The 27,866-nt window shown below is 33.9% G+C and overlaps 1 protein-coding gene across 1 annotated transcript in view; it reads left to right on the top strand.

The window, feature by feature from the left end:
- TECRL (trans-2,3-enoyl-CoA reductase like) overlaps positions 1 to 27,866 on the top strand; it is a 140,047-nt gene that overhangs the window by 77,164 nt on the left and 35,017 nt on the right. Inside the window, exons 4-7 of the mRNA XM_068975621.1 lie at positions 4,620 to 4,723; positions 10,972 to 11,087; positions 16,571 to 16,676; positions 17,908 to 17,980. Of these exons, the coding sequence (XP_068831722.1) occupies positions 4,620 to 4,723; positions 10,972 to 11,087; positions 16,571 to 16,676; positions 17,908 to 17,980 (399 nt within the window). The remainder of the gene's footprint in view (positions 1 to 4,619; positions 4,724 to 10,971; positions 11,088 to 16,570; positions 16,677 to 17,907; positions 17,981 to 27,866) is intronic.

The following is a 27,866-nucleotide window of genomic DNA, read 5'->3' as shown; positions in this document are numbered from 1 at the left end:
TTTAGAATCCCTTTTCTGTCATCAATAGGCAATATTTATTTATTGCTTATCAAATGGCAGGTATTATAATAAATACTTTAAATATATTGTTTTATTTGAGCCTCCTCAAAAGCTAGTGTTTCACATTTATGAAGAATTTTAGTCTCACAGAAATAAATTTCATACATTCACTGTCATTGTGTATTGAAGGCAGGATCTGAACTAACACCTGTCTCAAAAGCTTTTATTGCTATATCCCCTCAGTCTACTGCCTCCTAATATAGTGTCAGGGGTACAGCTCAGTTCTCTTTCCCTTTTTTCTGTTCAAAAGCAGAATAAGGGAGGTAAGGAGGAATAGCATTAATGAATTATAGGGAGAAGTATTGTTTCCATTAATAAGCTTCAAGTATTTCAAAATGTCAAACCTTATTTTCTGATCATAAAATTTAAAAATTGTATGCTAAAAATACACAAATGTGAGTTCTGCTAAGAATCATTGTTATTGACATCACATCACTTGACCTTACATTTGAACTTGTTAAATAAAAGCTCTGGGTAGATTGGAAATTTCTGAGGAATATTCAGTTCAGGTTCATGATAATAAATCTACAGAGATATCTTTTAAGAAATTTCAATCTTTAAATTGTTCTACACAATCCTGACCTGCATTGTATTTTTCTGGTACTTTGCTAATATTCAGGTTTTCATTTCTTAGATATCATATTAACTTAGGGACAAATGATTTCTCTGGATTTCTCTAAGATATTTTGTTGTTTTCATTGCTATCTTAAATATTCCAACTTTTTCTGAGATGTCTATGTTGAAAACACAGTTATCCAGAATATTTTTATAAATCACCGTTTCTTGAAGTCTCACATTTTTCTAAACTCAAGTGTTCAAGACAAATTCTCATCCAGCTAGAGTTTTAAAGAGAAGAATCATTGTCTTGTTTCTTTTTGCTTCTATGGGGCAAAGTATGTGCCTTTCAACACATGGATGCTGAAATAACATAAAATGAAATAATGGTATTGTTTTCTGAACTTGATTCTTATATAAATTAAAAAAAAAAACAGAATACCACAAGCATCAATGTCAGATGTAATTTCAATTTGAAGGACATTATAAGGGACTGAGAAATTTCTGTTACTTCAACTTTTCTGGTGAATGTGGACATTTTATTTCCCTTCACTCATATACCTGGTTGGAAGTACCAGTGTGTGGTGTGAATAATGTATAACCCTCCAAGTGTTCTTTGATAAAAATGTGATGAAATATTTGAAAAAAGGAATCTATGAATTTAGTCATATAAGCAGGATATGGCACAAAGTTTATTTGGAATAATGCAATTTAAAACCTATCTTTTTACTTACTTATATTCAGAATCTTCTTTTGTAAAGTGAGCTAATAAAGAATCTAACTTATGGTTTGTGTGTGTGTGTGTGTGTGTGTGTGTGTGTATGTGTGCTTTTTACAGGTGGTGGCTAGTGTGTAAGTAAGATTATGTTTATAAAGTACTGAAATGATTTGTGCATGGTTAATGCCTCCTTAAACATAGTCATAACTATTAATACTAAGGAAAAAGATAACACCAAAACAAAGCAAGGCATGAATATTACATATCTGCTGCCAGAGTATCTTTGCCAGAATGAGTGCACTATGAATAATTATATCATGTTATTTTAGAGTCTTTTACAGTTTCTGTACACAAAAGACTGCTAAAACACAAATAAAAGAACAAGCTAATTGTGAATAATTGCAGGCATTGTTGAAATAAATCTGTCATACAAACTGGTAACTAAAATGTGTTCTCTCGTAACTGTGATTAATATAATTTATAATGTCCTGGAAGTATGGGGTTAAATTTCTAATTCTTAGAAACATTAGATTTGTTTAATAGAAGGTTTAAGTATATATTGAATTGGTCCTTCTCTTCCCATCCCCGATTCCAATCATCCACATACCCTTTATACAATCTTCTAGGGTTAGAAGTATGCACCTCAGGGTTTGGCCCATTCTTGGGAGAAAATGTTCCCAAAAGATATATTACTTGAGCAAATTTAGGCAGAAAATTTAGGGGCCTTAAGAGGCCAAATTATGGTATAAATGGCACGGGCTCCATTAGGTGCATTCTCTTGGTCCCACATATTCCTCTCCCATTGGAAAAGGACATAGATATAGAATGCCAAGGAAAGGGGTTCCTGATTACTGTATCTAAGAGTGATATGATTAATGATATGTCTGGTTCTCTCACATTGTTTCACCCAAATACTATATTGATATTCCATATTTTAAAAACAAAATGCCAATATTCTGTTCTTTGATGTCAGCAAAGGGGATAGAACAGTGGGAAACTATGATGTCAATAGGTGCATTTTGGAAAGAAGTTTTCAGCAGTCCTTATCAATATTTCTTGTTGTTATGAGTGACTGTCACAATGACATTCTAATCAGCTGTATATCAAAGTCTTTACCTTGAACCATGTTTCATCAATGTGCAACAAATTACCACAAACTCAGCAGCTTAAAACAAAAATTATTTATTAGCTCAAAGATATAATATGGCTGGATTCTCTACTCAAAGTATCAAGTTTAGAGTAAGGTATCAGCTACACTGAATTCTCATCTAGACTTCTGAGAAAATCTACCTCCACCTTCAGTCTTATTGGCAGAATCCACCTTTAGCTTTTATGACAGAGATCCTTAATTCCTTGATGGCTATCACTTCCTAGAAGTCACTTTAATTATTTGTCATGTAGCCCTCTGCATTTTTAAACCAACAATAGTACAGTGACTCTTCTCAGTATATTGAATCTTGGTATCCTTATTTCTGACTCCATTCAGATTTAAAGAATTTGTTATTAACTCTGGCCCACCAAGATGATCTCTTTTGAAGCCATATATCATAAACTAGGCAAGGAAGTCATAGTTTCCTATATTCATGTTGGATTTATCAAAATTAATATATAGCAATTGCCTATTTTTATCTTATACACAATACCTGTAAGCATGTCTAAATATTATATTTTGAAAATCACCTGAGAGTCAAAATTTAATATCTTACTGTTTCTTTCAATAATAAAGAATGAAAGGAAATTTGTACATGAGTAGAGTTAATATAATTCATAAATAGTTTAACATAAAGTATAATACAAATAAAAACAATAACATTAATATCATTGTACTTGTGAGATGTATCTATGCTGTTATACATTGTTCTAATCTACTCATTTTTCTTTCTGTATAATATACTTTTGTTTGAATAAAACAGATTATATTTATCCATATCTTATTTATGAATATTATGATTTTTACAACGTTTTGCTATTACAAACAATACTAAAAAAGACATCTTTGTACATATCTTTCAGTAAACAACTGCAAACTTACCTAGTGTTCATTTTTAAGAGCAGAACATTTCTTTCACACACTTTCCATCATCACTTCTGTTTCTTCCTATTTCATGAGAAACTTCTTCTCAATAATTTTTGCTCTATGTTTGTCTTCTGACTTCAAAAGCCTGGAGTGCTAGGAAACTCAGTCTCAGTTTGTATTCCTTCATTTCAAACTGCATGCATAAATAATCTCACCATGCCCCATGGCTTTAACTGTTAATGACTTTGAAAATATCTTCAGACACAACCACCCAACTGCCTACTTGACAGCTCCCAATTGAAGGGCTAATAGATATCTCACACTAAATGTACCTTAACTGAAATTTTCTTTTTTTTGTATATTTTGCTGTTTATGTTTATATATATATACATATATATATATATATAACTTTACAATATTGTATTGGTTTTGCAATATATCAACATGAATCTGCCACGGGTGTACACGTGTTCCCCATCTTGAACCCCACTCCCACCTCCCTCCCTGTACCATCCCTCTGTGTCATCCAGTGCAAATCTGCTCTTTCCTCACTCTTTTTTGTCAGTTAATGCTATTAAAATGCAGTTGAGTGCTCAGGACAAAAAATTACCTCAACTTGAATCTCACAGATTAAACTTGCTCTAAGATCAAACTTTTTGGGGTTGATGATTTTTTTTTTGGGGGGGGGGTTGATGAATTTTTAACATCTCTACCAGTGCCATCTAAGTCCGAATAAGCCTCATACGCTGGTTGGTGAATTTTGACTTTCTCCTAAGTAATCTTGCTTCCTTTCTTCCCAGTTACCATATAGCAACCATAATGATCTTTTTGAAAGATGAATCAAGACCATCCCCAGGTGCTTTGCGATGACTTTTAAAATTTGACTCCATCTAATTCATCTTACAGTAAAATCAATTATAGAACAGTTGATATGTATGTGTACCGACACACAAAATTATACTTCAAAATATACTTTATCATATTTGATTATGATATTATCTAAAATTACATTTTTCTCATAACACAATAGTAGCTAGTGGTAACCTCTACTTTGTTTAAATAGCATTAGAAAACCACTATGTATTTGAAAATTTGCCAGATATACTTTACAAATTGGTTTATTCATATGCTATCTTACTTTAAAGATTTACTATAAATTGCAATTTCTATATAAAATTTATCCTTAGCTCTCACTGGTTTCACATTAAAAATATTTATCATCTGTTTCCCTCAAAATTGTATTAAAATATTACTTCCTTATTGTTTAAGGTGGGCCCTTTCTGAAGGACAACTTAACCGTTCAAAGTGTTGCAGCTTCCTCCATTGTCACACTCTATTTTACAGACCTAGGTCAACAAGTCAGCTGGACTACAGTAAGTATCAATTTGAAATACAATATAGATGTCCCACATTTTGATGTGAATGATTTGTTGAGAGAGGATATTTTCTATCAAATAAATTCATAGTGAAATAAAATATTGCACTAAAAGTATTTTAAATTCTCCATTCTTACCATGATCAATGGCTAAATTTCCATTCAAGAACTGGAGAAATGGGGAAAAAAGTGGTTGAAAGAAGAAAGATAATTATAATCTAAATGTCAATCTATCTCATGACTGATGGCCTGGTTTCTATGTTCCCTATGTCTTGTCAGTTACTTGTTATTTCTTCATCTTTTCCTTCTAGGAGCCTCAGTATAAAGAAGACACATTTGTCATTGGAAAGAGGGGAGATAGAATATTCAATAAAAAATGTCCCAAGACAGTGGAGAGGACATTTTAAAAATTGAGGGTGAAGAAATAAGACTTATTTGAGTTGGAGGGGTTGGGATGTTCTTGCAACTTTCTTGAAAGAGGTATTTCAAAGTGGTGGCAACTGAATCCAATAGCATTAGAAGAATGAAGACCATATTAAAAAACAGGAGAAGTAAGAAACAGAAAATACTTGATACTACTTCACAAGTACTGAAGGATTCATGAATAATGAATAGATAGATGGGATATCTTCAGTAGAAAGAAGCTATGTGGTATTTAGTGACAGGAAGTGAAGGAGTTAATCTGATGAGTAACTTTGACACTGATGTACAAAAATTAGTGCAATCATTCATTTTTCAATGAAATTTAAACTATTTTCTTTATATTATTCAGACTTTTAATGTTTTTTTCTGGTTACATTCAAATTCATATTTGTGATGTGATTACTTTTAATATTTTCTATTCAAAATGGCTTTCTTTTGCCAGCATAGTGTTTTGAGTTTTCCCTGTATAGTTAAACAATCAACTTTTAAAATTATTAAAGACACAAGATAATTTATACATTGTTATATAAATCTCATAATGAGAAATTCAAGTTTATATTCATTAATCAAAATGTCACATGCTTTAATTTTCCACCAATTTTTCCTGTATTATCTTCTTGCATTTAGATAATTACATTTAGTGTGCTTGGCTAAATGGTTGCTCTAGTTTCCAAGATTTATTGAGCCTTTGAGTACTAATTCGTTGCATTAAAAAATAAATAAAACTAAGTTTAGAATTATTTGGCCAACTGATGGAAGAAATGGCTCACTGGAAAAGACCCTGATGTTGGGAAAGATTGAGGGCAGGAGGAGAAGGGGACAACAGAGGATGAGATGGCTGAATGGCATCACCAACTTGATGTTGGTGATGGACAGAGAAGCCTGGTGTGCTGCAGTCCATGGGGTCACAAAGAGTCACACATGACTGAACAACTGAACTGAACTGAACTGAAGTACAGAGTATTCTGAATCTTTGTGTAGTATATCATAATGTTTACCAAAAAGCTAATAACTCATACATATTGTAACAAAGGGTTTAGAGTTTAAAAGTGATATCTACAGACCCTTGCTAAAAGAGATTTTAGACAAGCAGATTTTGATCTCCAAAGGTTAAAATATTCAAAGAATCTTTGCCTACATTTATGATGAAAAAGGAATTCTATCTACAGAAGCTGTGTCAGAGTGAGTGGCAGTAACTGTAATTCATAATAAATTTCAGCTGCATCATTGGGATAAGCACTAAGGGAAAAAAAAGCTAAGGTGGAATTCTGTGACAATTGTGCTAGAAAATTATAGCTTATCTGAGAGGAAAGTCATTTAGGTGACAAAGACAACTACGAAAATAGGCTGGATATTTTAAAATCAACCTTATGGTTCACACTTTTTTGCTCCAAATGAGTCAATCCTATTAAATGATAAAAATATACACATTACATTGCAATCACACCCATTTTATATCAACTAAATTGCACAATAAAAGTAATATTTTACCAAAATTAACATTCTTAAAATTATGACCAACCTAGATAGTATATTCAAAAGCAGAGACATTACCTTGCCGACTAAGGTCCACCTAGTCAAGGCTATGGTTTTTCCTGTGGTCATGTATGGATGTGAGAGTTGGACTGTGAAGAAGGCTGAGTGCCAAAGAATTGATGCGTTTGAACTGTGGTGTTGGAGAAGATTCTTGAGGGTCCCTTGGACTGCAAGGAGATCCAACCAGTCCATTCTGAAGGAGATCAACCCTGGGATTTCTTTGGAAGGAATGATGCTAAAGCTGAAGCTCCAATACTTTGGCCACCTCATGCGAAGAGTTGACTCATTGGAAAAGACTGATGCTGGGAGAGACTGGGGGTAGGAGGAGAAAAGGACGACCCAGGATGAGATGGCTGGATGGCATCACAGACTCAATGGACGTGAGTCTGAGTGAACTCCGGGAGATGGTGATGGACAGGGAGGCTTGGCATGCTGCGATTCATGGGGTCGCAAAGAGTCGGACACGACTGAGCGACTGGACTGAACTGAACTGAACTGAACACATTTATAAAATATTAAAATTCACTCCTATAATAAAAGCATTGTTATAAGTTTTCTTTTTTGTAAACAACAATCTCTTTAATTTAGCAAGGTCAAAGTTAGTAATTTAAGAATATTTTTCAAGAAGCAAGAGTTTGCTGCAGAAAATTTTGTTTGAGAAAATTCTTGTCTCGTGGAACTTAGGATAAATTGGAAGACTTAGGATAAATAATGTTATAAATTAATATAATTAAAATAAAAATAATTCCCATCATACAAATCCTATTAACTAAAGATCACATTCCATTTTCATCATTTTTATCTCCATTAATGTGTCTGTACATGCTGTGCATAGTCACTCAGTTGTGTCCGATCCCATGGACTGTAGCCCGCCAGGTTCTTCTGTCCATGGGGATTCTCTGGCCAAGAATACTGGAGTGGGTTGCCATGCCCTCCTCCAGGGGATCTTCCCAACCCAGGGATCAAACCCAGGTCTCCTGTATTGCAGACAGATTTTTTTTTTTACTATCTGAGCCACAAGGGATGCATGTGTATGTATAGTCCTATGCAAATGATGAACTTCCGTCATAGCTCAGTTGGTTAAGAATCTGCCTGCAATGCAGGAGACCTGGGTTTGATACCTGGTTAAGGAGACTTCCTGGAGAAGGAAATGGCAACACACTCCAGGATTCTTGCCTGGAGAATCCCAAGGACAGAGGAGGAGCCTCGCAGGCTACAGTTCATGGGGTCGCAAGAGTTGGACATGACTACTATTGCTATGTATATTATTTCTTGCATAGATTCATGTGTCTACCAAATTCAGATATAGAATTATTCAATCCTTCAAAAGGAACTCCCTCATCTTACTCCTCTGTATTTACACAGAAAAATCTATCCTGGGGCAACCACTGATCTGTTTTTCATCTTGATATTATTGCCATGTAGTGATTGTTCTATAAACAATCGAAAAATTTTTGAGACTGATGTTTATTTTTCTCTTAGTATAGTGACTCTGTGATCCATCTTGGTTATTGCATGTATATCAATACTTATGCTTCTTTTTATTGGTGAACAGTACTTGGTTATATGTATATAATAGGGTTTGTTTATTCACCCACTGACAGACATTTGAATGGTCCTCGGTATTTTTTGTTACAAATAAAGCAACAACCTACCTGTGTGTTGGTGTTTATATGAAAATAGGTTTTTAATTTTCTGCAATCACTGTTGAGTTGTAAGATTACCTTTAACATTCTACATATCTACATACAAGTCTTTTGTCTAATGCATGGTTTGCAAATATTTTCTCTGTCTTAGCTTGTCTGTTCATCATTTTAACAAGATTTTTGTAGCTGTACAAAAAGTTTTCAATTTTAATGCAGCATAATTTATTAACATTTTCTTTAAAGGATCTTGTCTTCACTTTCTTATGTAAGAAATATTTGCCTAGCCCTTGGCCGAGGAGTTCTTCTTCTGAGTTTTTCTAATCATTTAACATTTTTATATTTTACATTTTAATCATAGTATTTTTATTGTAAATAATTATCTATTTTTAATCACCAGGCCTAATGTTTTCTTTTAATTTGTCTCACATATCTTATAATCCATTTCTGCTTTTTTTTTCTTGTCCCATTTGGATTAATTGCCATAGTCTTAGCTTCTCTGGTATTTTGGTTGTTGTTATTCAGTTGCTAAGTCGTGTCTGACTCTGTACAACCCCATGAACTGTAGCACAACAGTCTTTCCTGTCCTTCACTGTCTCCCTGAGTAGGCTCAAATTCATGTCCATTGAGTCAGTGATGCCATCCAACCATCTAATTCCATGTTGCCCACTTATCGTCTTGTCCTCAATCTTTCCCAGTATCATGGTCTTTTCCAATGAGTTGGCTCTTAGTATCAATTTGCCAAACTATTGGAGCTTCAACCCCAGTCCTTCCAGTGAATATTCAGGACTGATTTACTTTAGAACTGACTGGTTTGATATCCTTGCTGTTCAAGGATAGGAGAGGCTTCTATCCTGAGAGGCTTCTCCAGCACCACAGTTTGAAAGCATCAGTTCTTTGGAACTCACCCTTCTTTATGGTCCATCTCTCACATCCATACAAGACTACTGGAATAACCATTACTTTGACTATATGGACCTTTGTCAGTAAAGTGATGTCTCTGCTTTCTGTCTAGGTTGGTCATAGCTTTTCTTCCAAGGAGAAAGCATCTATTCATTTTGTGGCTGCAGTCACTGTCCACAGTGATTCTGGAGCTCAAGAAAATGAAATCTGACATTGTTTCCACTCTTTCCCCATCTATTTGCCATGAAGTGATGGGACCAGATGGCATGATCCTTGTTTTTTTTTTTTAATTTTGAGTTTTAAGTGGCAGTTGAATTTATCATTGTCATGTTTGTATTCTTTCTCTTCTCTGCTTTTCTCTTTGAAAACTTGTAGGGAAATTATTTTCCCTTTTCTGACTGAAAATTTCAGAATGTGACTTTAACCTGGTTTTAGCATCAAGACAAAATCAAATGATGGACACTCACCAGATTCAGAAAGCCATCAGAAAATCAGCCAATTAATCTTTTTGAAATCATGTGTCTCGTTTCCAATTATCTTTCCAAATCTTATGATTATCTCTCTATAGATTGGATATCTCTCTCCACATACATGGTTGCCATACTTGGGGCAAGTTCCAAAAGAATCTCCAAAATTCAGAAAGCAATCCTCTAAAACTACTCACTCAGACTCAGTAAAAATTAAAATTTCCAGGAGAGAGAAGTGAATTATTTCAGTTTGAACAACAGTCAAATTGATTTTTCTTGGTGGTTCAAATGGCAAAGAATCTGCCTGGTATGCGGGAGACCTGTGTTTGATCCCTGGGTCAGGAAGATCTCCTGGAGAAGAGAATGGCAACCCTCTCTAGTATTCTAACTTGGAGAATTCCATGGAAAGAAGATCCTGGTGGGCTACAGTTCATGGAGTCTCAAAGAGTCAGATAGGACTGAACTACAAACACTTTCACTTTCAAACTGATTGACTTCTAGATAACATGGCAGCAAAAAGCTATTTCCCATTCCATTTAGTGACAGGGATGGTTAACATAGAAGACTTATTTAGTATGGGGCTGGAAAGACACGAGAAATGCGCTTATGCATTTGATTAAATGAAATTATTTAACCCAGAGGGATGGTACGGGGAGGGAGGAGCGAGGGGGTTCAGGATGGGAAACACTTGTATACCTGTGTCGGATTCATGTTGATGTATGGCAAAACCAATACAATATTGTAAAGTAATTAACCTCCAATTAAAATAAATAAATTTATATTAAAAACATATGATTAAATGTGTACTATTTATGAAGACATCACTATATTTATGTCTAATATTTTTATTTTACTATTTATAATTGTCCTTTACCTTAACTCTTGGCTAATTTTTCTAAGGAAGATTTCCTGTTGTTTGTGACAGCACTTGGTCTAGTTGTTTTTAGAGAACAGATGCTCACCTATCCATTTCACCAGCTCATATAGCAGGGTAAGTCTGGGGACATGTTTATCATGGTTCTGTGTTAGTCGCTCAGCTCAGTCCTGTCCAGTGCTTTGAGATCCCAGGTGTTCTGTCATCCATGAGGCTCCTTTGTCCATGGGATTTTCCAGGCAAAAATACTAGAGTGGATTGCCATTCCCCTCTCTAGGGGATCTTCCAGACCCAGAGATTATACCTGGGTCTCCTGCAATGCAAGTAGATTCTTTACTGTCTGAGCCACCAGAGAAGCTATAAAATGTACTGTTTAAACTAAATCACTTTCTTTTTTCAGGTATTTTTGGCTGAATACACAGGACCTCTGCTAATATATCTCCTCTTTTATTTGAGGATCCCATATATATATGACATGAAAGAGAGCTCTAGAAGATTATGTCACCCAGTGGTACAGTAAGTAATACATTCAAATGGTGCATATAGATTAAGAAGGAGACAGACTAATACACAGTATATTATGTTATCAAATATTGTAAACTCAATGAACATGAATTCACTTTTAAGGAAATATACTTTTGTAAGTTTATAAACAAGTACCTATTACTTAATATACTTAATATATTAAGTATACCTTAGAGTGGAGGTAAGTTCTGATAGTTATGATTACAAGCAACAAGCGAATGAAATGCTTAATGTTATAAAGTTTAGAGGTCATATATAGGGCTCAGAATATAAATACTTCTCTAAAAATATGGGCAAAATTTCATAGAAAATCAATAATAAGTGAACTAATAAACTGGAAGAACAAAAAAAGGTTTTAAAATTTACATTTAGTAAATTAAAGGCCAAAATCAAATTTAACTCTGATATAAAATACAAAAAAAAAAAAGACCAGGGACACTTATCAAAGATGAATATATGATTCTTTACATACTATGGAAATAACCTCTTTCTCTGTGAAAGCGAAAGTTGCTCAGTCATGTCCAACTCTTTGTAATAGTCCATAGAATTCTCTAGGCCAGAGTAGTGGAGTGAGTACCCTTTCCCTTCTCCAGGGGATCTTCCCAACCCAGGGATCAAACTTGGGTCTCTCATTGCAGGTGGATTCTTTACCTCTGTCCCCTATATCAAATATCAAATTAAAAAGAAAGAGAATAGTCATTCAAGATGCTACTTTGATATGTAGAGTTACCAATTCATTTTTTCGGAAAAGGAATCTGAGCAAATGCCTAAACTCTAAGTGAATTAAGAAGCAAAATTCAGATCATAGGGATGCTATATGATAGAGAATCACTTGACTCCTGATGTCCCATATCAAATTAATCTTTCATTCACTCTTACTTCTGTACTACAGCCACAATGCCCACCCTTCTTGTTCTTATATTTGCCATGCCCTTTCGCAAAAGGGCATCTACACACACCATCCCTCTTCCTCCAACCTTTCTTCATGGCCTCTCACTTTCTTATCTCTTATTCAAGCTTCACATAAACCCCAATATTTCTTATCAGTATTAGCATTCCTATTCCTTCCATGAGAAATATGTTATTAAATGTTCCCCTACATTTTATTACTTTAAAATTATATATTTACATAGTCATTTGTGTTTTTCACTCTATGAATTTAAGTTATATAATGAGTGTCTTTTGATGTTCAATCTTTTCTGTTAATAATACATTACATGATTTTTAAAAAATGCTCAATAGTAATGTTTTGAAAGAATAGAGGCATGAAACAATTACATACAAATTTATTTTTCACTGGACTTTTTAGAGTATGAAAAGAAACGAACCTGAACTGGATGTGTGTTCTGAGATGGGCTTTTTAAAGAAAGTTATGTTTAAATATTTTCTATGTTTTCTGAAGATATGTGAGATTGCCAAACTAGTAAATCTGAGAAATATTCATATGGAAATTATCTGTGGTACATAGAAGTTTGATGTTTTGTAGGAGCAGAGAGAAAGCATGTGGAGCATGTGCACAGGAGGCAAGGGAAGGTTGGATCTCAGGGATCATGGTCTGGTTAGTATAGGACAAGTTGTTCAGGTCCTTTAGTAACATGAAAATCAGTCTTTCTTTTTCATAAGTGAAGAGAATGCCCAAATCATTTAGAAAGAGTCTGGGGTGGAGAGTTTATTGGAGAATGTAATTGCCCTCATTTTTTAGATCAGACATATAATAATGTGTATCAGATATATATGGAAAGAAGACCTTTTTCTTCTTTTACCCAGCAACATTCTCAAAGGAATTGACTAATAGTTGGTTGCTATTTTTAAACACAAACATGGCATGCTTTGTAATATCTCAGTGATAAATGCATTCTTCCTAAAGCACAAATATGTTAAGTTTATATGAAATCATTCAGAGTAGGTACACACAAACTACTTTTGAAATTTAAGTGTCTAGTAGAGGTTTATAAAATAATCCCAAAATCTCTAAGGCAATTCAGTTTCAGGATGGATGATGTCGTTTCTCAAAGTTAAAAAGATAAAATTTCAAACCCCATATCCACCTGACATATAATCCAATGTTACTTCTTCTAAGTCACTTTGAATCATATTCCAGAGCATTTTTCTGCTAGGTTACACTCCTCTTGTGACTCAACTGCCCCCAAATTCTTTGAATCTCTTACATAATTCTGCATACTAGGACTAAGGACAAATCTGCATACTAGGACTAAGGACAAATAACATGATCACTATGCTCCTCAAATAGTGAAATGGTGGCCCACGGCTTGATGTAAAGCAGATGTTCTTTATTCAGTCAATAGTATTTTAGAGAGCAGACACATACTTAGAACTGCCATGGTCCCTCCCAGCAGAGGGATCTAGTGATCTAGATGCACATATGCCTTATGTGCATCTCCTTAAGGCTTTAACTGCAACATCAGGGATGAAAAAGTAGCCGGAGAAAACTTTCCTGTGCTCAGTATCCACAGTTTGAATATCTGCCTTAAATACAAACACAAAACAAACAAACAAACAAAAAACAACAAAACAGCTTTTGATATTTGGATACTTTGTCTTTGTTTAGGTCACTGCCCATATGAACTCCCCACATTCAGATCATCCCTCATAACTCACACTCCATTTAAATATGCCCTAAAACCTTCTATTTGTTGCTTTTACTGAACTTTCCTCAATTCCTGGAATTCTTACACTGTGCCTTCTGCAATTCAGTATCACTGTTAGCAAATTCTTTTACACTGACAAACTTTTATCTAAATATTGCTTTCATATTCTTCCTCAAAAGAAACCTGATACAATGACTGCCTTGCAACTTAATAAAGTTTCTTTTTAACAGTCCTCATATCTTGAAACTTCATTGATAAAACATAAGAAATCTTCAAATATTACAACTGGGAAAAATAAACGGATCCAAATCTACTTGTGGATGTTCTCTTAGCTTAGCACTGGAAAGAGAAAGATTTTATGTTTGAATGGAAGTCAACTATAATTAGGGCTTCCCTGGTGGCTCAAAGGTTAAAGCGCCTGCCTCCAATGTGGAAAACCCGGGTTTCATCCCTGGGTCGGGAAGATCCCCTGGAAAAGGAAATTGTAACCCACTCCAGTATTCCTGCCTGGAAAATCCCATGGATGGAGAAGCCTGGCAGGCTACAGTCCATGGGGTCGCAAAGAGTCAGACATGACTGAGCGACTTCACTTCACTTCACATATCTTGAAACTTCGTTGATAAAACATAAGAAATCTTCACATATTACAACTGGGAAAAATAAATGAATCCAAATCTACTTATGGATGTTCTGTTAGCTTAGCACTGGAGAGAGAAAGATTTTATGTTTGAATGGAAGTCAACTATAATTACGGCTTCCCTGGTGGCTCAGCTGGTAAAGAATCCACCTGCAATGCAGGAGTCCAGGGTTCGATCCCTGGGTTTTGAAGATCCCCTGGAGAAGAGAATGGCTACCCACTCCAGTATTCTAGCCTGGAGAATTTCATGGGCTGTATAGTCCATGGGGTCTCAAATGAGTTGGACAAGGCTGAGTGACTTTCACTTTTTTGACCATAATTAAATATTTTGAAGTGAAATCAAATTTGGTGAGCTATCAGTAATGTACAAAATGGTGTATATCCAACTATTAAGGCATTGCTATCTGCTATGCTAATCTCTATGCCCTAATAGTATAATAAAAATTAAATAAGTGAACTAACTTAATCATAGCTTAAACTAAAATTTCTCATTCAGTGCTCTGCTTCATTGTTGGGCAAAAGATAAATTTTTTGCTTTCTTAGAAAAGGTAAAATTCTCTCACATACAGGGTTATCATTATGTTGATGTAGGGCAAAGCCAATACAATATTGTAAAGTAGAAAAAAAAGTAAAATTATATTTCTCAGGTATTTATACAAATACTTCTACAACTAAACCAACAAGTTATGAGAGATACTGACTTTGTCAATCCCTTGAATCCACAGGCAACTTCCTATATCAGAACCTTTGCTTTTGTTTCTGTTACTCTCTAGAAAGCTTTGCCCCCAAATATATACATTCTACTTTCTCACTTCTCTCAGAATTTGCCTATTGTTCATAAATTTTGACACCACATAGAACATCTCTCCCATAACAGGTGCAGTTTTATTTTTATGAATTAATGAACAGTGATATATTAACTAATGATTAAGGTATGTTGCTTTTTGTTTATCTGTTTTTCCCAAAGTCACTCATTAGTATCAGAAATCATCAATTCATTGTGGTTTTATAAATGTACAGTGTTTGATTTTATGTGTCATAGATGAAATGCTGATTTTTATGCTTAACCTTTATTGGTTTAAGTTTATAATCTTTGATAAATATTGATTTTCTTGAATAGCAATCATAGTTGTTGAAATTTTACATGTTTATTCATAAAATAGGTGTGTATTTTAATGGAAATATATTTTAAGTATAAACAAGGAAACATACATCTGTAAACTGTATTTGACATTCACTTTTTAATATTAATTATACAAATAACAAGAAGAAGTGATGGGTTAGAAAAGCAACAAAAACAAATGACATAAAGAGACACAAAATATTGCAATATGTTAGGCAAGAAAACAAACAAACAAACAAAAAGCTGCATTGAACCCATAGGAAGTGAATTAAGCTTTTTCAATGTGCAGTACTTGTTAAAGAACAACCAGGCAATGAAAAGCTATTTTCAATATTATAACATGTCAAATGTATTCTAAGTAGGTTGTAAATTTTCTGCTTCAAATTTAAACCATTTTCATATGATCAAATTTATAAGTACTTTATATATATATATATGTATATTCATTCCTTGGAATGATGTGAACATACTGTTTATGATTGGTATTATAAAATATATTGTGTCATCAGAAGTAAATTTAAAGAAACTGTTGTAACAGAATTTATATTATTAAATTTAGAAGTTTTCTAGAATAAAAATAATAAAAACATGAAAACTAACATTTGTCTTTTAGTTATCAAAACCAGTATTTTCCTGATAAAGAGAAAGTTACAATATATTAATATAGATGAACCTATTTACTAAACAAAAGTAGACTCATAGATGTAGAAGACAAGCTTATAGTTACCAAAAGGGAAAGATGGGGAAAAGTTGAATTGGAATACAGGGATTGATATACATTACTAAATATAGCACAGATAGTGAATAAGAACCTACTATATAGCACAGGGAACTCTGTACTCAATACTCTGTAATAATTTATATGGGAATATAATTTTAAAAATAGTGGATATGTATAACTGATTCACTTTGTTGAAAGGCAGAAACTAACAACATTGTAAATTAACTGTACTCCAATAAATTAACTTTAAGAGATTTATCTTCAAAAATAGAAAGGAAAGTAATAGCAAACTAAAAAAAAAGAAAAAAAAAAAGCATCTTATGCATAAGGTGATCCAGATTTTTGGAAGGGAATTTAATGGAGTTGTGTTTTATTTCCTTCTAGCTTGGCCTGCTTCTGTCACTGTATACACTATATCCGATACCTTTTGGAAACCTTATTTGTTCACAAGGTTTCTTCAGGACATACATCTTTGAAAATTTTGCTAAAGGTGGGCAATGATATGTTCTGTAATTTTAATTATTTTTGATAAATTTTATGTATAGGATCATCTGCATCATCATTTAATCATGCTATTTCTCTCAAGCTTCAATTTTTCTGTTCAGGTGTATCAGCATATCTTAAACTGCTAAAATGCCATTTTGTGAGTGATCTGGTTCATCAGAGCTGCCCTTAACAAATAATGTTACATGAAATATTTTCCATGACCTTATGTTACAAGGTACTTTTAGGCACCTTTAATTTTGAAAATACTTAGCACTGAATTCAGACTAAGTACCACTTAAAGGGGAAGAATCTGATACATAAACCCCTTAATAAATGTAAATTTGTATGACTAAAATGATGATGCTATATCCTCTATTTGTGGTTGTTGTCAGTGTAATGGCAGGATCTTTGCTGTCCCCCAAAATAATGAATATAAATGCTATTAATCGTCAAATAGTTATCAAGAAAACAGAAAACATTGTGGAATATTGACATGGAAATGTATATTAGACAATATGGTATGACTCAATTTTCTAGTTTAAATTGATTTTATTTTCCTATTTAAAATTTGGTTTCAAAATGAATTATATCTTTAAGACCTTCCTGGGTTTTAGCAAATATTTACTTTCTAAAATGTTTGAAGAGGGAGCTATTCTATTTTTGTCATTAAAATGAAGGAGTAAACTCTTGAACTCTTAGAAACCTAAAAAAATCATTTAGACTAGCTTCTCTTTTGAAAGAAGGTATTAACATTCATCACATCAGCATCATAACCTAGTAAACCCAAACTAGTCCATTTCTCTTCATAATCAATCAAAAAACATTGGGTAACTCATGATTTTATTCATTTACTTTGGGGATATGACTATTGCTAAATCTTATCTAATAGATTAATTTATTATTTTTATTACTTCCCTCCTATTTATTACTTGACAGACAAAAGCTATTCTTGAAAAATCTTCCAAAAATACATTTCTACATTTCCGTATATCTAAATACTCATTTATATTAACAAGGTTTGAGCAAAGAAATATATTTTCTTAATAATATCAGATAGGTGTTTTTAAGATGTTAGCTACTTGACTCGATGAAGAAGCATTCCATTTATCAGGCTTAGAAAATTTATAACCTTTTTATACCAAAATACTGTGATGTGGAATATTAATGTCTGGGGTGGATTCAAATGATGTTATGTGTGTATATATTCCTTAACTTTTATTTTGTTTTATTTGCAGAGTTGTGCCTTTTATTGGGGATTCACTTCTTGGATTGCCTACTACATTAATCATCCACGGTATACACCACCATGTATGTAGAATTTCTTCTTAACTATCCCCATACTAAATTGCCAACATCAAAACTCTGTTCTAAACTACATAGAAATGATGCATGACATGGCACACATAAATGAATAAGAAAATAATGAAAAAATATAAATTTGAATTGCTTTCACACATACTCCATTAAACTTTTATGTAGGATTAGAAGATCAAATTTGACTGACATATTTTGATTTATTTTCTCTCCATAGAAACTGTAGCAAAAATATAAGTTGATTATAAATCTCAAAAATGACAGATAGTAAAATGAAAAGGTAAAGGTAAAAAAAAAATTCCACATAATCACATAATTATGTACAATAAACTGTCAGGAGTTTTTAAATAAATGATTGTTATTTTTTTAAATATAATTCAACAAGAAAAATAAAGGCTTTTTTTTTCCCTTGTGACATATTGGTTCCTATAACTTTATTAAATGTCTTATCCCTTGATGCAGATGAACCAGTTTAGTGCAATGCACACTGTAACAAAACCTAAACCCTTATTTCCTATTCTTGGGGGAGAAATACATGTCCTGATCAAAGAATTACATTTTTTTAAAACTTCAGTGGACCTTTCATCATCTTTTCCTGTAGTCCAAAAGGCACTCACAGCAGATCCTTTGTATTATATATTATGTATTATAATACACATAGTATTATATGTGATGTTTCACACTTAACTGAGAGTGTTTTGTGGTCAATTTCTACTTTTTAAGTTTGAAAATAAATGAATATAAATTATGTATTCAAGCTTTATTTTAGATTTTATAAAACAAGATAAACTTAAAGATGTTAAATTAATATCCTTACTTGAAATAGTAACACAGAGAATTACATTATTCAGAGTTTTTGCCAAAATTCAGCAAATCTACTTCAGCCATCAGAGTAAATGATTTCAGTGTTCAGAACTTTAACTCTGTAAACAGATGGGAATACCAGACCACCTCATCTGCCTCCTAAGAATATGCAGGTCAAGAAGCAACTTGACTGGTTCAAAATTGGGAAAGGAGTATGGCAAGGCTGTATATTTTCACTCTGATTATTTAACTTCTATGCAGTGTACATCATGCAAAATGCCAGGCTGGATGAAGCACAAACTGGAATCAAGATTTCCAGGATTTTAAAATATCAATAACCTCAGATATGCAGATGACACCACTCTAATGGCAAAAAGGAAATAAAAAGCCTCTTCATAAAAGTGAAAGAGGAATGTGAAAAAGCTTGCTTAAAACTCAACATTCAGAAAACTAAGATCATGGAATCCAGTCCCATTTCTTTAAGGCAAATACATGGGGAAACAATGAAAACAGTGACAAACTTTATTTTCTTGGGTTCCAAAATTACTGTCATTGGTAACTGCAGCCATGAAATTAAAAGACTCTTGCTCCTTGGAAGAAAAGCAAGAGCAACCCAGAGCATTTAAAAAGCAGAGCCATTATTTTAGTGACAAAGGTCCATCTAGTCAAGGCTATGGTTTTCCCAGTAGTCATGTGTGGATGTGAGAGTCATGCTATAAAGCAGGCTGAGTGCCAAAGAATTGATGTTTTTGAACTATGGTGTTGAAGAAGACTTTTGAAAGTCCCTTGAATAGCAAGATCAAACTAGTCAATCCTAGAGGAAAACAACCCTGAATATTCATTGGAAGGACTAATGGTGAAGCTGAAGCTCCAATATTTTGACCACTTGATGCGAAGAGCTGACTCATCAGAAAAGACCCTGATGCTGGGAAAGATTGAAGGCAGAAAGGGGATGATAGAGGATGAGATGGTTGGGTGTTTTCTCACTGAAAGGACATGAGTTTGAGCAGGCTCCGGTGAAGGACAGGGAGGCCTGGTGTGCTGCACTAAGTGGGGTCACAAAGAACTGGATATGACTGAGCAACTGAACAACAAAATACTAACCAATGAACTATGAATATGAAAGGAAAAACATTCCCCAATCTTGATCTCACAAAACTCTGATATTTTAAAATATTTTATCTGAAAATGTGCTTTCCAACTTTAGAATATGAACAGAAAAATAAAAAAAATATATATATATTGTTGATTCATGGTATTTAAGAAAAGGAGCCTCTCAAAATTGCAGCATTCATATATATGATGCAAAATAATAGAGGTTAACTGTGCTTAATGTGTGTAAAATACTTATGGAAAATGTATTATTTGGCAAGAACTGTAAAATCGCTATTTGTTTTGTAATTAGAAACAACATTTGAGGGTTACATAGAATCAAGAGGAAAGGGAGTGTGTGTGTGTGTGTATATATATATATATAATTATGGGTGATTCACATTTATGTATGGCATAAGCCAACATAACATTGTAAATTATCCTCCAATTTAAAAGTACAAAAAATTTAAATGAGAAAAAATATCATTATGTAACAGTTAATAATCCCCATTATATATTAGAATACTAAGATGCTAAAGGCTTAATTTTACCATGCATAAGACTTTATAATAAATATGATGTAAGTAGGATTCCAATTCTGTGAAGATATATAGAGCATTAGAATAACTATGCCAAATGGAGAGTGAATATCATGTATAGGCACTGCATGCTTTGCATGGCTCTGATATGCATGTATTTCAGTTCTTATAGTTCAGTTAAATAATACCAGCCCCTAAATCCACACTTCAGATTTCAGTTACCCCACATGTGAATTGCAGATGATGCTGTGAAAGTGGTCCACTTAACATGCCAGCAAATTTAGAAAACTCAGTCATGGCCACAGGACTGGGAAAGGTCAGTTTTCATTCCAATTCCAAAGAAAGGCCATGTCAAAGAATGTTCAAACTATGTCACAATTGAATTCATTCACGTGATAGCAAAGTAATACTAAAATTTTTTCCAAGCCAAACTTCAACAGTACATGAACTGAGAACTTCCAGATGTTCAAGCTGGATTTAAAAAATGCAAAGGAACCAGAGATCAAATTGTCAACATCCATTGGATCATAGAAAAACAAAGAAAGTTCCAGGAAAACATATACTTCTGCTTTATTGACAATGTCAAAGCATTTGACTCTGTGGATCACAGCAAACTGGAAAATTCTTAAAGAGATGGTAATACCAGACAACTTGACCTGCTTCTTGAGAAATCTGTATGCAGGTTAAGAAGCAACAGTTAGAACTGGACATGGAACAATGGAGTGGTTCCAAATTGGGAAAAGAATATGTCAAGGGTTTATATTGTCACCCTGCTTATTTAACTTATAGAGTAAACACCATGAGAAATGTCAGGCTGGCTGAAGCACAAGCTTGAATCAAAATTGCTGGGATTTGAAATATCAGTAACCACAGATATGGAGATGACACCACCTTATGGAAGAGAGTGAAGAACTAAAGATCTCCTTATAAAAGTGAAAGAGGAGAGTGAAAAAGCTGGCATAAAATTCAACATTCAAAAAACTAAGATCATCACATTTGGTCACATCATTCATGGCAAACAGATGGGGTAAGAATGGAAACAGTGACAGATTTTATTCTCTTGGGTTCCAAAAGCATTGCAGATGGTGATTACAGCCATAATATTAAAGAACGGTTGCACCTTGGAAGAAAAGCTATGAGAAACTTAAACAACATATTAAAAAGTGGAAACATTACTTTGCCAACAAGATCTGTCTAGTCAAAGATATGTTTTTTCCAGTAGTCATGTATGGATGTGAGGTTTGAGCTGTAAAGAAAGCCGAAGAACTGATGCTTTTGAACTGGTGTTGGAAAAGACTCTTGAGAGGTTCTTGGACTGCAATGAGATCCAACCAGTCCATCCTGAAAGAAATCAGTCCTGAATATTCATTGGAAGGACTGATGCTGAAGCTGAAACTCCAATTCTTTGGCCACCTGATGCTAAGAGCTGACTCATTGGAAAAGACCCTGATGCTGGGAAAGATTGGTAGAAGGAGAGGGAGACGATAGAGGATGAGATGGTAGGATGGCATCACTGACTTGGACGTGAGTTTGAGCAAGCACCAGGAGTTGGTGATGGACAGGGAAGCCTGGGTGCTACATTCCATGAAGTCACAGTGTCAGACAGGACTGAGCGTCTGAATTGAACTGAGAAAAAGCCTCAACTTCTTAAATTGATAGCTTCTTAGTGTGCACTGATTGCTCTAACAGAATATCATAGATTGGCTTAATCCAGAAGAATTATTTCTCTCAAATATTCAGCCTGAAAAGTCCAAGATCAAGGTGCTGGCAGGTGGGGTTCTCTAGTGGGGACTCCCTTCTTGATTTGTCGATGACTCCCTTATCAGTGACTGCTCACATGGCAAAGAGCAAAAGCAAGCTTTCTGGCATTTCGCGAAGACACTAGTCCCATCACAAGGGCCCTATCCTCATGGCCACATCTAAACTTAATTCCCCAAAGTTCCATCACTAAATACCATTTTATTAAAGTGTATGGTTTCAACATCTATTATGGGACACCATTAAACCTATAGCAATAATGGGCTCCCTACAATAATTAGCTCATGTCCATGGAATTATCCAGGCCAGAATATTGGAGTGGGTAGCCTTTCCCATCTTCAGGGATCTTCCAACTCAGGGATCAAACCAAGGTCTCCAGCTTTGCAGTCAGATTATTTACCAGCTGAGCCACAAGGGAAGAGTACTGGAATGGGTAGCCTATCCCTTCTCCAGCAGATCTCCTCACACAGCAATTGAACTGGGGTCTCCTGCATTGCAGGAGAATTCTTTACCAACTGAAGTATCAGGGAATCTCTAAATATCAATATATCAAAATTTATGGCTTCAACATCTAACTATTAGGGAGCACCTTTAAGTCTGTGGGAATAGTGGTGTGGGCCTAGGATAATTAACCCACATTGAAGCCTAATAATGGGATCCAACAGATCTAACTTTGTCATATGATTATGACATTTATTACATTTAATTTTTTCCTCAGAATTTCACTTTTCTGCTTTAATTTACAAAAAGATCTACTCTGCATTCATTATATCTGGAAAAGATGTTTGAAGAGTGTTTCTTTCCCTTGTATAATGTTTGCTTAGAGCTTAAGGTTAAACTTTTTGATTTTACATTGAAAATGAAATTAATGAAAAAGTTGCTCAGTCCTGTCTGACCCTTTGCAATCCCATGGACTATACAGTCAATGGAATTCTCCAGGACAGATTATTAGAGTGGTTAGCCTTTCACTTCTCCAGAGGATCTTCCCAACCCAGGGATCGAACCCAAGTCTCCTGCACTGCAGACAGATTCTCTATCAACTGAGCCACAGGGAAAATCCAATGCTGTTCCTCCAAAGCAGGACTTCTCTACACTATCTTTTTTTTTTTTTTTTTTAATTCTTTATTGGAGTATAGTGATTTGCAACATTGTGTTAGTTTCTGCTATAAGGCAAATTGAATCAGCTATACATATATCCACTCCTTTTCAGATTCTATTCCTATAAATGCCATTACAGTATATTGAGTAGAATTTCCTGTGTTATACAGGAGGTTCTTATTATCTCTTTTATATATGCTGCTGTTGCTTAGTCGCTTCAGTTGTGTTAGACTCTGTGTGACCCTATGGATTGCAGTGCTCCAGGATCCTCTGTCCAAGGAACTCTCCAGGCAAGAATATCGGAGTGGGTTGCCATGCCCTCCTCCAGGGTATCTTCCCAAACCAGGGATCAAACCTGTGTTTCCTTCATTGCAGGCAAATTCTTTACCCTTGAGCCACTAAGGAAGCCCCTATTTTATACATAAAATGAAGTGAAAGTTGCTTCTTGAGACCCCATGGACTGTAGCCCGCCAGGCTGCTTTCCATGGAATTCTCCAGGCAAGGTTCTAGAGTGAGTAGCCGCTCCCTTTCCCAGATCTTCCTAACCCATGGGTCAAATCCAGATATCCCACATTGCAGGTGGATTCTTTATCATCTAAACCACCAGGAAAGCCCAAGAATATTGGAGTGGTTAGCCTATCCTTTCTACAGCAGATCTTCCTGACCCAGGAATCAAATTGGTGTCCCCTGTACTGCAAGAAGATTCTTTATCAGATGAATTGTGTATATATTAATATCAGTCTCCCAATTTGTCCCTCTCCCACTTTGCCCTTTTGTAACCATAATTATGTTTTCAATTCTGTGACTCTATTTATGGTTTGTAAATAAGCTTATATGTGGAAACAACAAAAAAAAGGTGGTACAAACTACATTACCTTTGAATGAGATGACCTAAATCTGAAAACATAGACAAACATAAAAATTTTTGAGCGAGAAATTTAAAGCTAGATATTTAAAATCTATTCCTAAATCAGCATTGAATCTGCAGCTCAATTCCAGAAAAATAAAGAATGCAATCAAAAAATGGGCCAAAGAACTAAATAGACATTTCTCCAAAGAAGACATACAGATGGCTAACAAACAGATGAAAAGATGCTCAACATCACTCATTATCAGAGAAATGCAAATCAAAAGCACAACGAGGTACCATTTCATGCCAGTCAGAATGGCTGTGATCCAAAAGTCTACAAGCAATAAATGTTGGAGAGGGTGTGGAGAAAAGGGAAACCTCTTACACTGTTGGTGGGAATGCAGGGTGGGAGATTCCTTAAAAAATCTGGAAATAGAACTGCCTTATGACCCAGCAATCCCACTGCTGGGCATACACACCAAGGAAACCAAAATTGAAAGAGACATGTGTACCCCGATGTTCATCGCAGCACTGTTTATAATAGGCAGGACATGGAAGCAACCTAGATGCCCATCAGGAGATGAATGGATAAGAAAGCTGTGATACATATACACAATGGAGTATTACTCAGCCATTAAAAAGAATACAATTGTATCAGTTCTAATGAGGTGGATGAAACTGGAGCCTGTTATAGAGTGAAGTAAGCCAGAAAGAAAAACACCAATACAGTATCCTAATACATATATATGGAATTTAGAAAGATAGTAATGAAAACCATGTATGTGAGACAGTAAAAGAGACACAGATGTATAGAACAGATTTTGGACTCTGTGGGAAAGGGAGAGGGTGGGATGATTTGTGAGAATGGCACTGAAACATGTATAATATCACATAAGAAATGAATCACCAGTCTAGGTTTGATGCAGGATACAGGATGCTTTGGGCTGGTGCACTGGGATGACCCAGAGAGATGGTATGGGGAGGGAGGTGAGAGGGGGGTTCAGGATTGGGAACACATGTACACCCGTGGCAGATTCATCTTGATGTTTGGCAAAACCAATACAGTATTGTAAAGTAAAATAAAGTAAAATTAAAAAAAAATACTAACATTATAGAAGAGACTATGAAAAAAAGAGTGAAGATGCATATAACAACTTTTTCAGCCAAGTATTTAGAATCTTATTAAATAATTATATTTAATGAAAATAAACAAGCATACTAATTAACAAGTTAGAAGTTATTTTAGATTAAAACACTGTACTCAAACTACGTGCTGTATTAAGTTCAGATACTTAAGAGTTGCAGAAGATTTGAGCCAATTTTTGTACTATTTCCCTTGAAAATTTTCTGTAAAAGCTGAATGCTTACAATATAATGTAACCTTTCATTTAACCTCACAATTATAAAAATGAAAGAAACAATGATTGTATTTTTATGTGTGTCTGATTTTTTCATCATATTTTTCTGTACTTTCACTTTATATATGTTCTTTTGACATTAGGCTGGCCAAAAATTTCATTTATTTTTTCCCATAAGATATTTGTAGTCTGCTTAATTGTCTTTAACTTCATTCAAAACAATTCTGTTATATTTTATTATGACAGCTGTCATTACAGTGTGCAGTTTTTTTAACAAAATTACTTATGGAAATTGGTGAATTTTTATGTAGCTTTTTAATATTGAAGATAGAACGCAAAATGCAACATTTTTGGCACCTTTTGTGTTATTATTTCAAGAAAGGTTAAAATACAACTGAAACACAAAAATTGATTTACACCATGTATAGAGAAGGTACTGTGACTGATCAAATGTGTCAAAAATGGTTTGCAAAGTTTTGTACTGGAGATTTCTTGCTGGACGGAGCTCCATGGTTGAGTAGACCAGTTGCAATTGATAGTCATCAAACTGAGACACTAACAGAAAAAATCAATGGGAGATAGCTGATACATTCAATTTACCCAAATAAAGTGACAAAAATAATTTGCACCAACTTGGTTATGTTAATAGCTTTGGTGTTTGTATTCTACATAAGTTAAAGGGAAAAAAAATCTTCTTGACTACATTTCCACATGTGGTTCTTTATTTAAATATATAGAGAAACAGTCCATTTTAAAAACAAATTGTGACAGGCAATGATATGTGGATACTGTGCAATCATGTAGTACAGAAGTGACTACATAGCAAGTGAAAGGAACCATCACCAACCACACCAAAGATCGGTCTTCATCCAAAGGATGCGATGTCGTGTATATGGTGGGATTAAAAGGTTCTGTTATGAACTCCTTCTGAAAAATCAAATGATTAATTCTAAAAAGTATTCCTCCCAATTAGACCACCTGAAAGCAGCACTTGATGAAAAGTGTCTGGAATTTATCAGTAGAAAATGTGTAATCTTCCATCAGGATAACATAAGACTGCATGTTTCTTTGATGACTAAGTGAAAACTGTTAAAGATTTACATCTGCCATATTCACCAGATGTTGCACCTCTGGGTGTCCATTTATTTCAATCTTTATAGAATTCTCTTAAGGGAAAAAATTCTATTCCCTGTAAGGCTGTAAAAGGCACCTGGGATAGTTCTTTGTTCAAGAAAATAAAAAGGTTTGGGAAGATGGGATTATGAAGTTTCTTGAAAAATAGCAGAAAGTAGTGGAACAAAATGATGAATATGATGTTCAATAAAGTTCTTGGTGAAAATGAAAAATATGTCTTTTATTTTTAACTTAAAAATGTGAAGGAAGTTTTTGACCAACCCAATACATACTCAAGTGTTTAATTCAGGATATTTTTTTTATTTACTACAAACATGATTATTAAATTTTTCTGTTATTTTTATGTTGTTATAATTTAAATTATTGTTCTTTGCCCATTGTATCAATTATTTTATTCACTTCTTTCTATATTCTCTGTACAAATAGTTTCACATTTTTATAGCCTTATTCTCAATAGATTTGACTGCATAAAATACATAACATCTGCATATTTACACACATTAACTTAAATGAAAAGCAATCTATTGGTATGTATTTCCAACACACATACCATTAGGAATATCATTTTACATACTTGAACAATGCTTGAAATAAATAAGGAAAATATATTATCATAATTGAACAGCCCAATGGCAAGAACATTCTATTAACTACAAACCAGAATGCATGTGTACAGGAAACTTAATAAATATATAAAAATGTTTAGTCTCAAAAGCACTCAAGAAAAAATGACCTATGTTTTGTCAATCTATATGTGAAGTATTATACAAATTATAAAAACATTATAGACAGTTTTAATGGTATCTAATATTTTTTCTAGAAAGCTTGTTTCAAATTATATTATCTACAACTTATTTTGGGAAATAAATATAAAAAAATATTTTAAAATTACATTCTTAGGTCCAATACCTTTTTATCACATCATTATTTATTCTCACTAAAAATGAAAACTAAGCATATCTTGATGCATGAATGGTTCTGAACCCCTCTCTTCTGTGTTAACATCTATTCACTTTTTAGATAAAAGTTCAGATATGTATTCAAAGTCCTCCCTGATCTTCCTGATTACAATAAATCCTTCCTTTTAGCTCTTAAATTAAATATTGCATAGGTCCTCCTATGCAATATTTAGAATATATTTAATATAATTACATTGTATTAATAAGTATATAATATTCATATTAAATTTTATGAACTACATTATACAATATGATGCAATTTCTATCATACCTTTGACAATGAATGTT

The sequence above is a fragment of the Capricornis sumatraensis genome, chromosome 7 (genome assembly GCF_032405125.1).
Source record: "Capricornis sumatraensis isolate serow.1 chromosome 7, serow.2, whole genome shotgun sequence".
NCBI classification, from domain to species: domain Eukaryota; kingdom Metazoa; phylum Chordata; class Mammalia; order Artiodactyla; family Bovidae; genus Capricornis; species Capricornis sumatraensis.
This window is presented reverse-complemented; position numbering and strand designations above follow the sequence as displayed.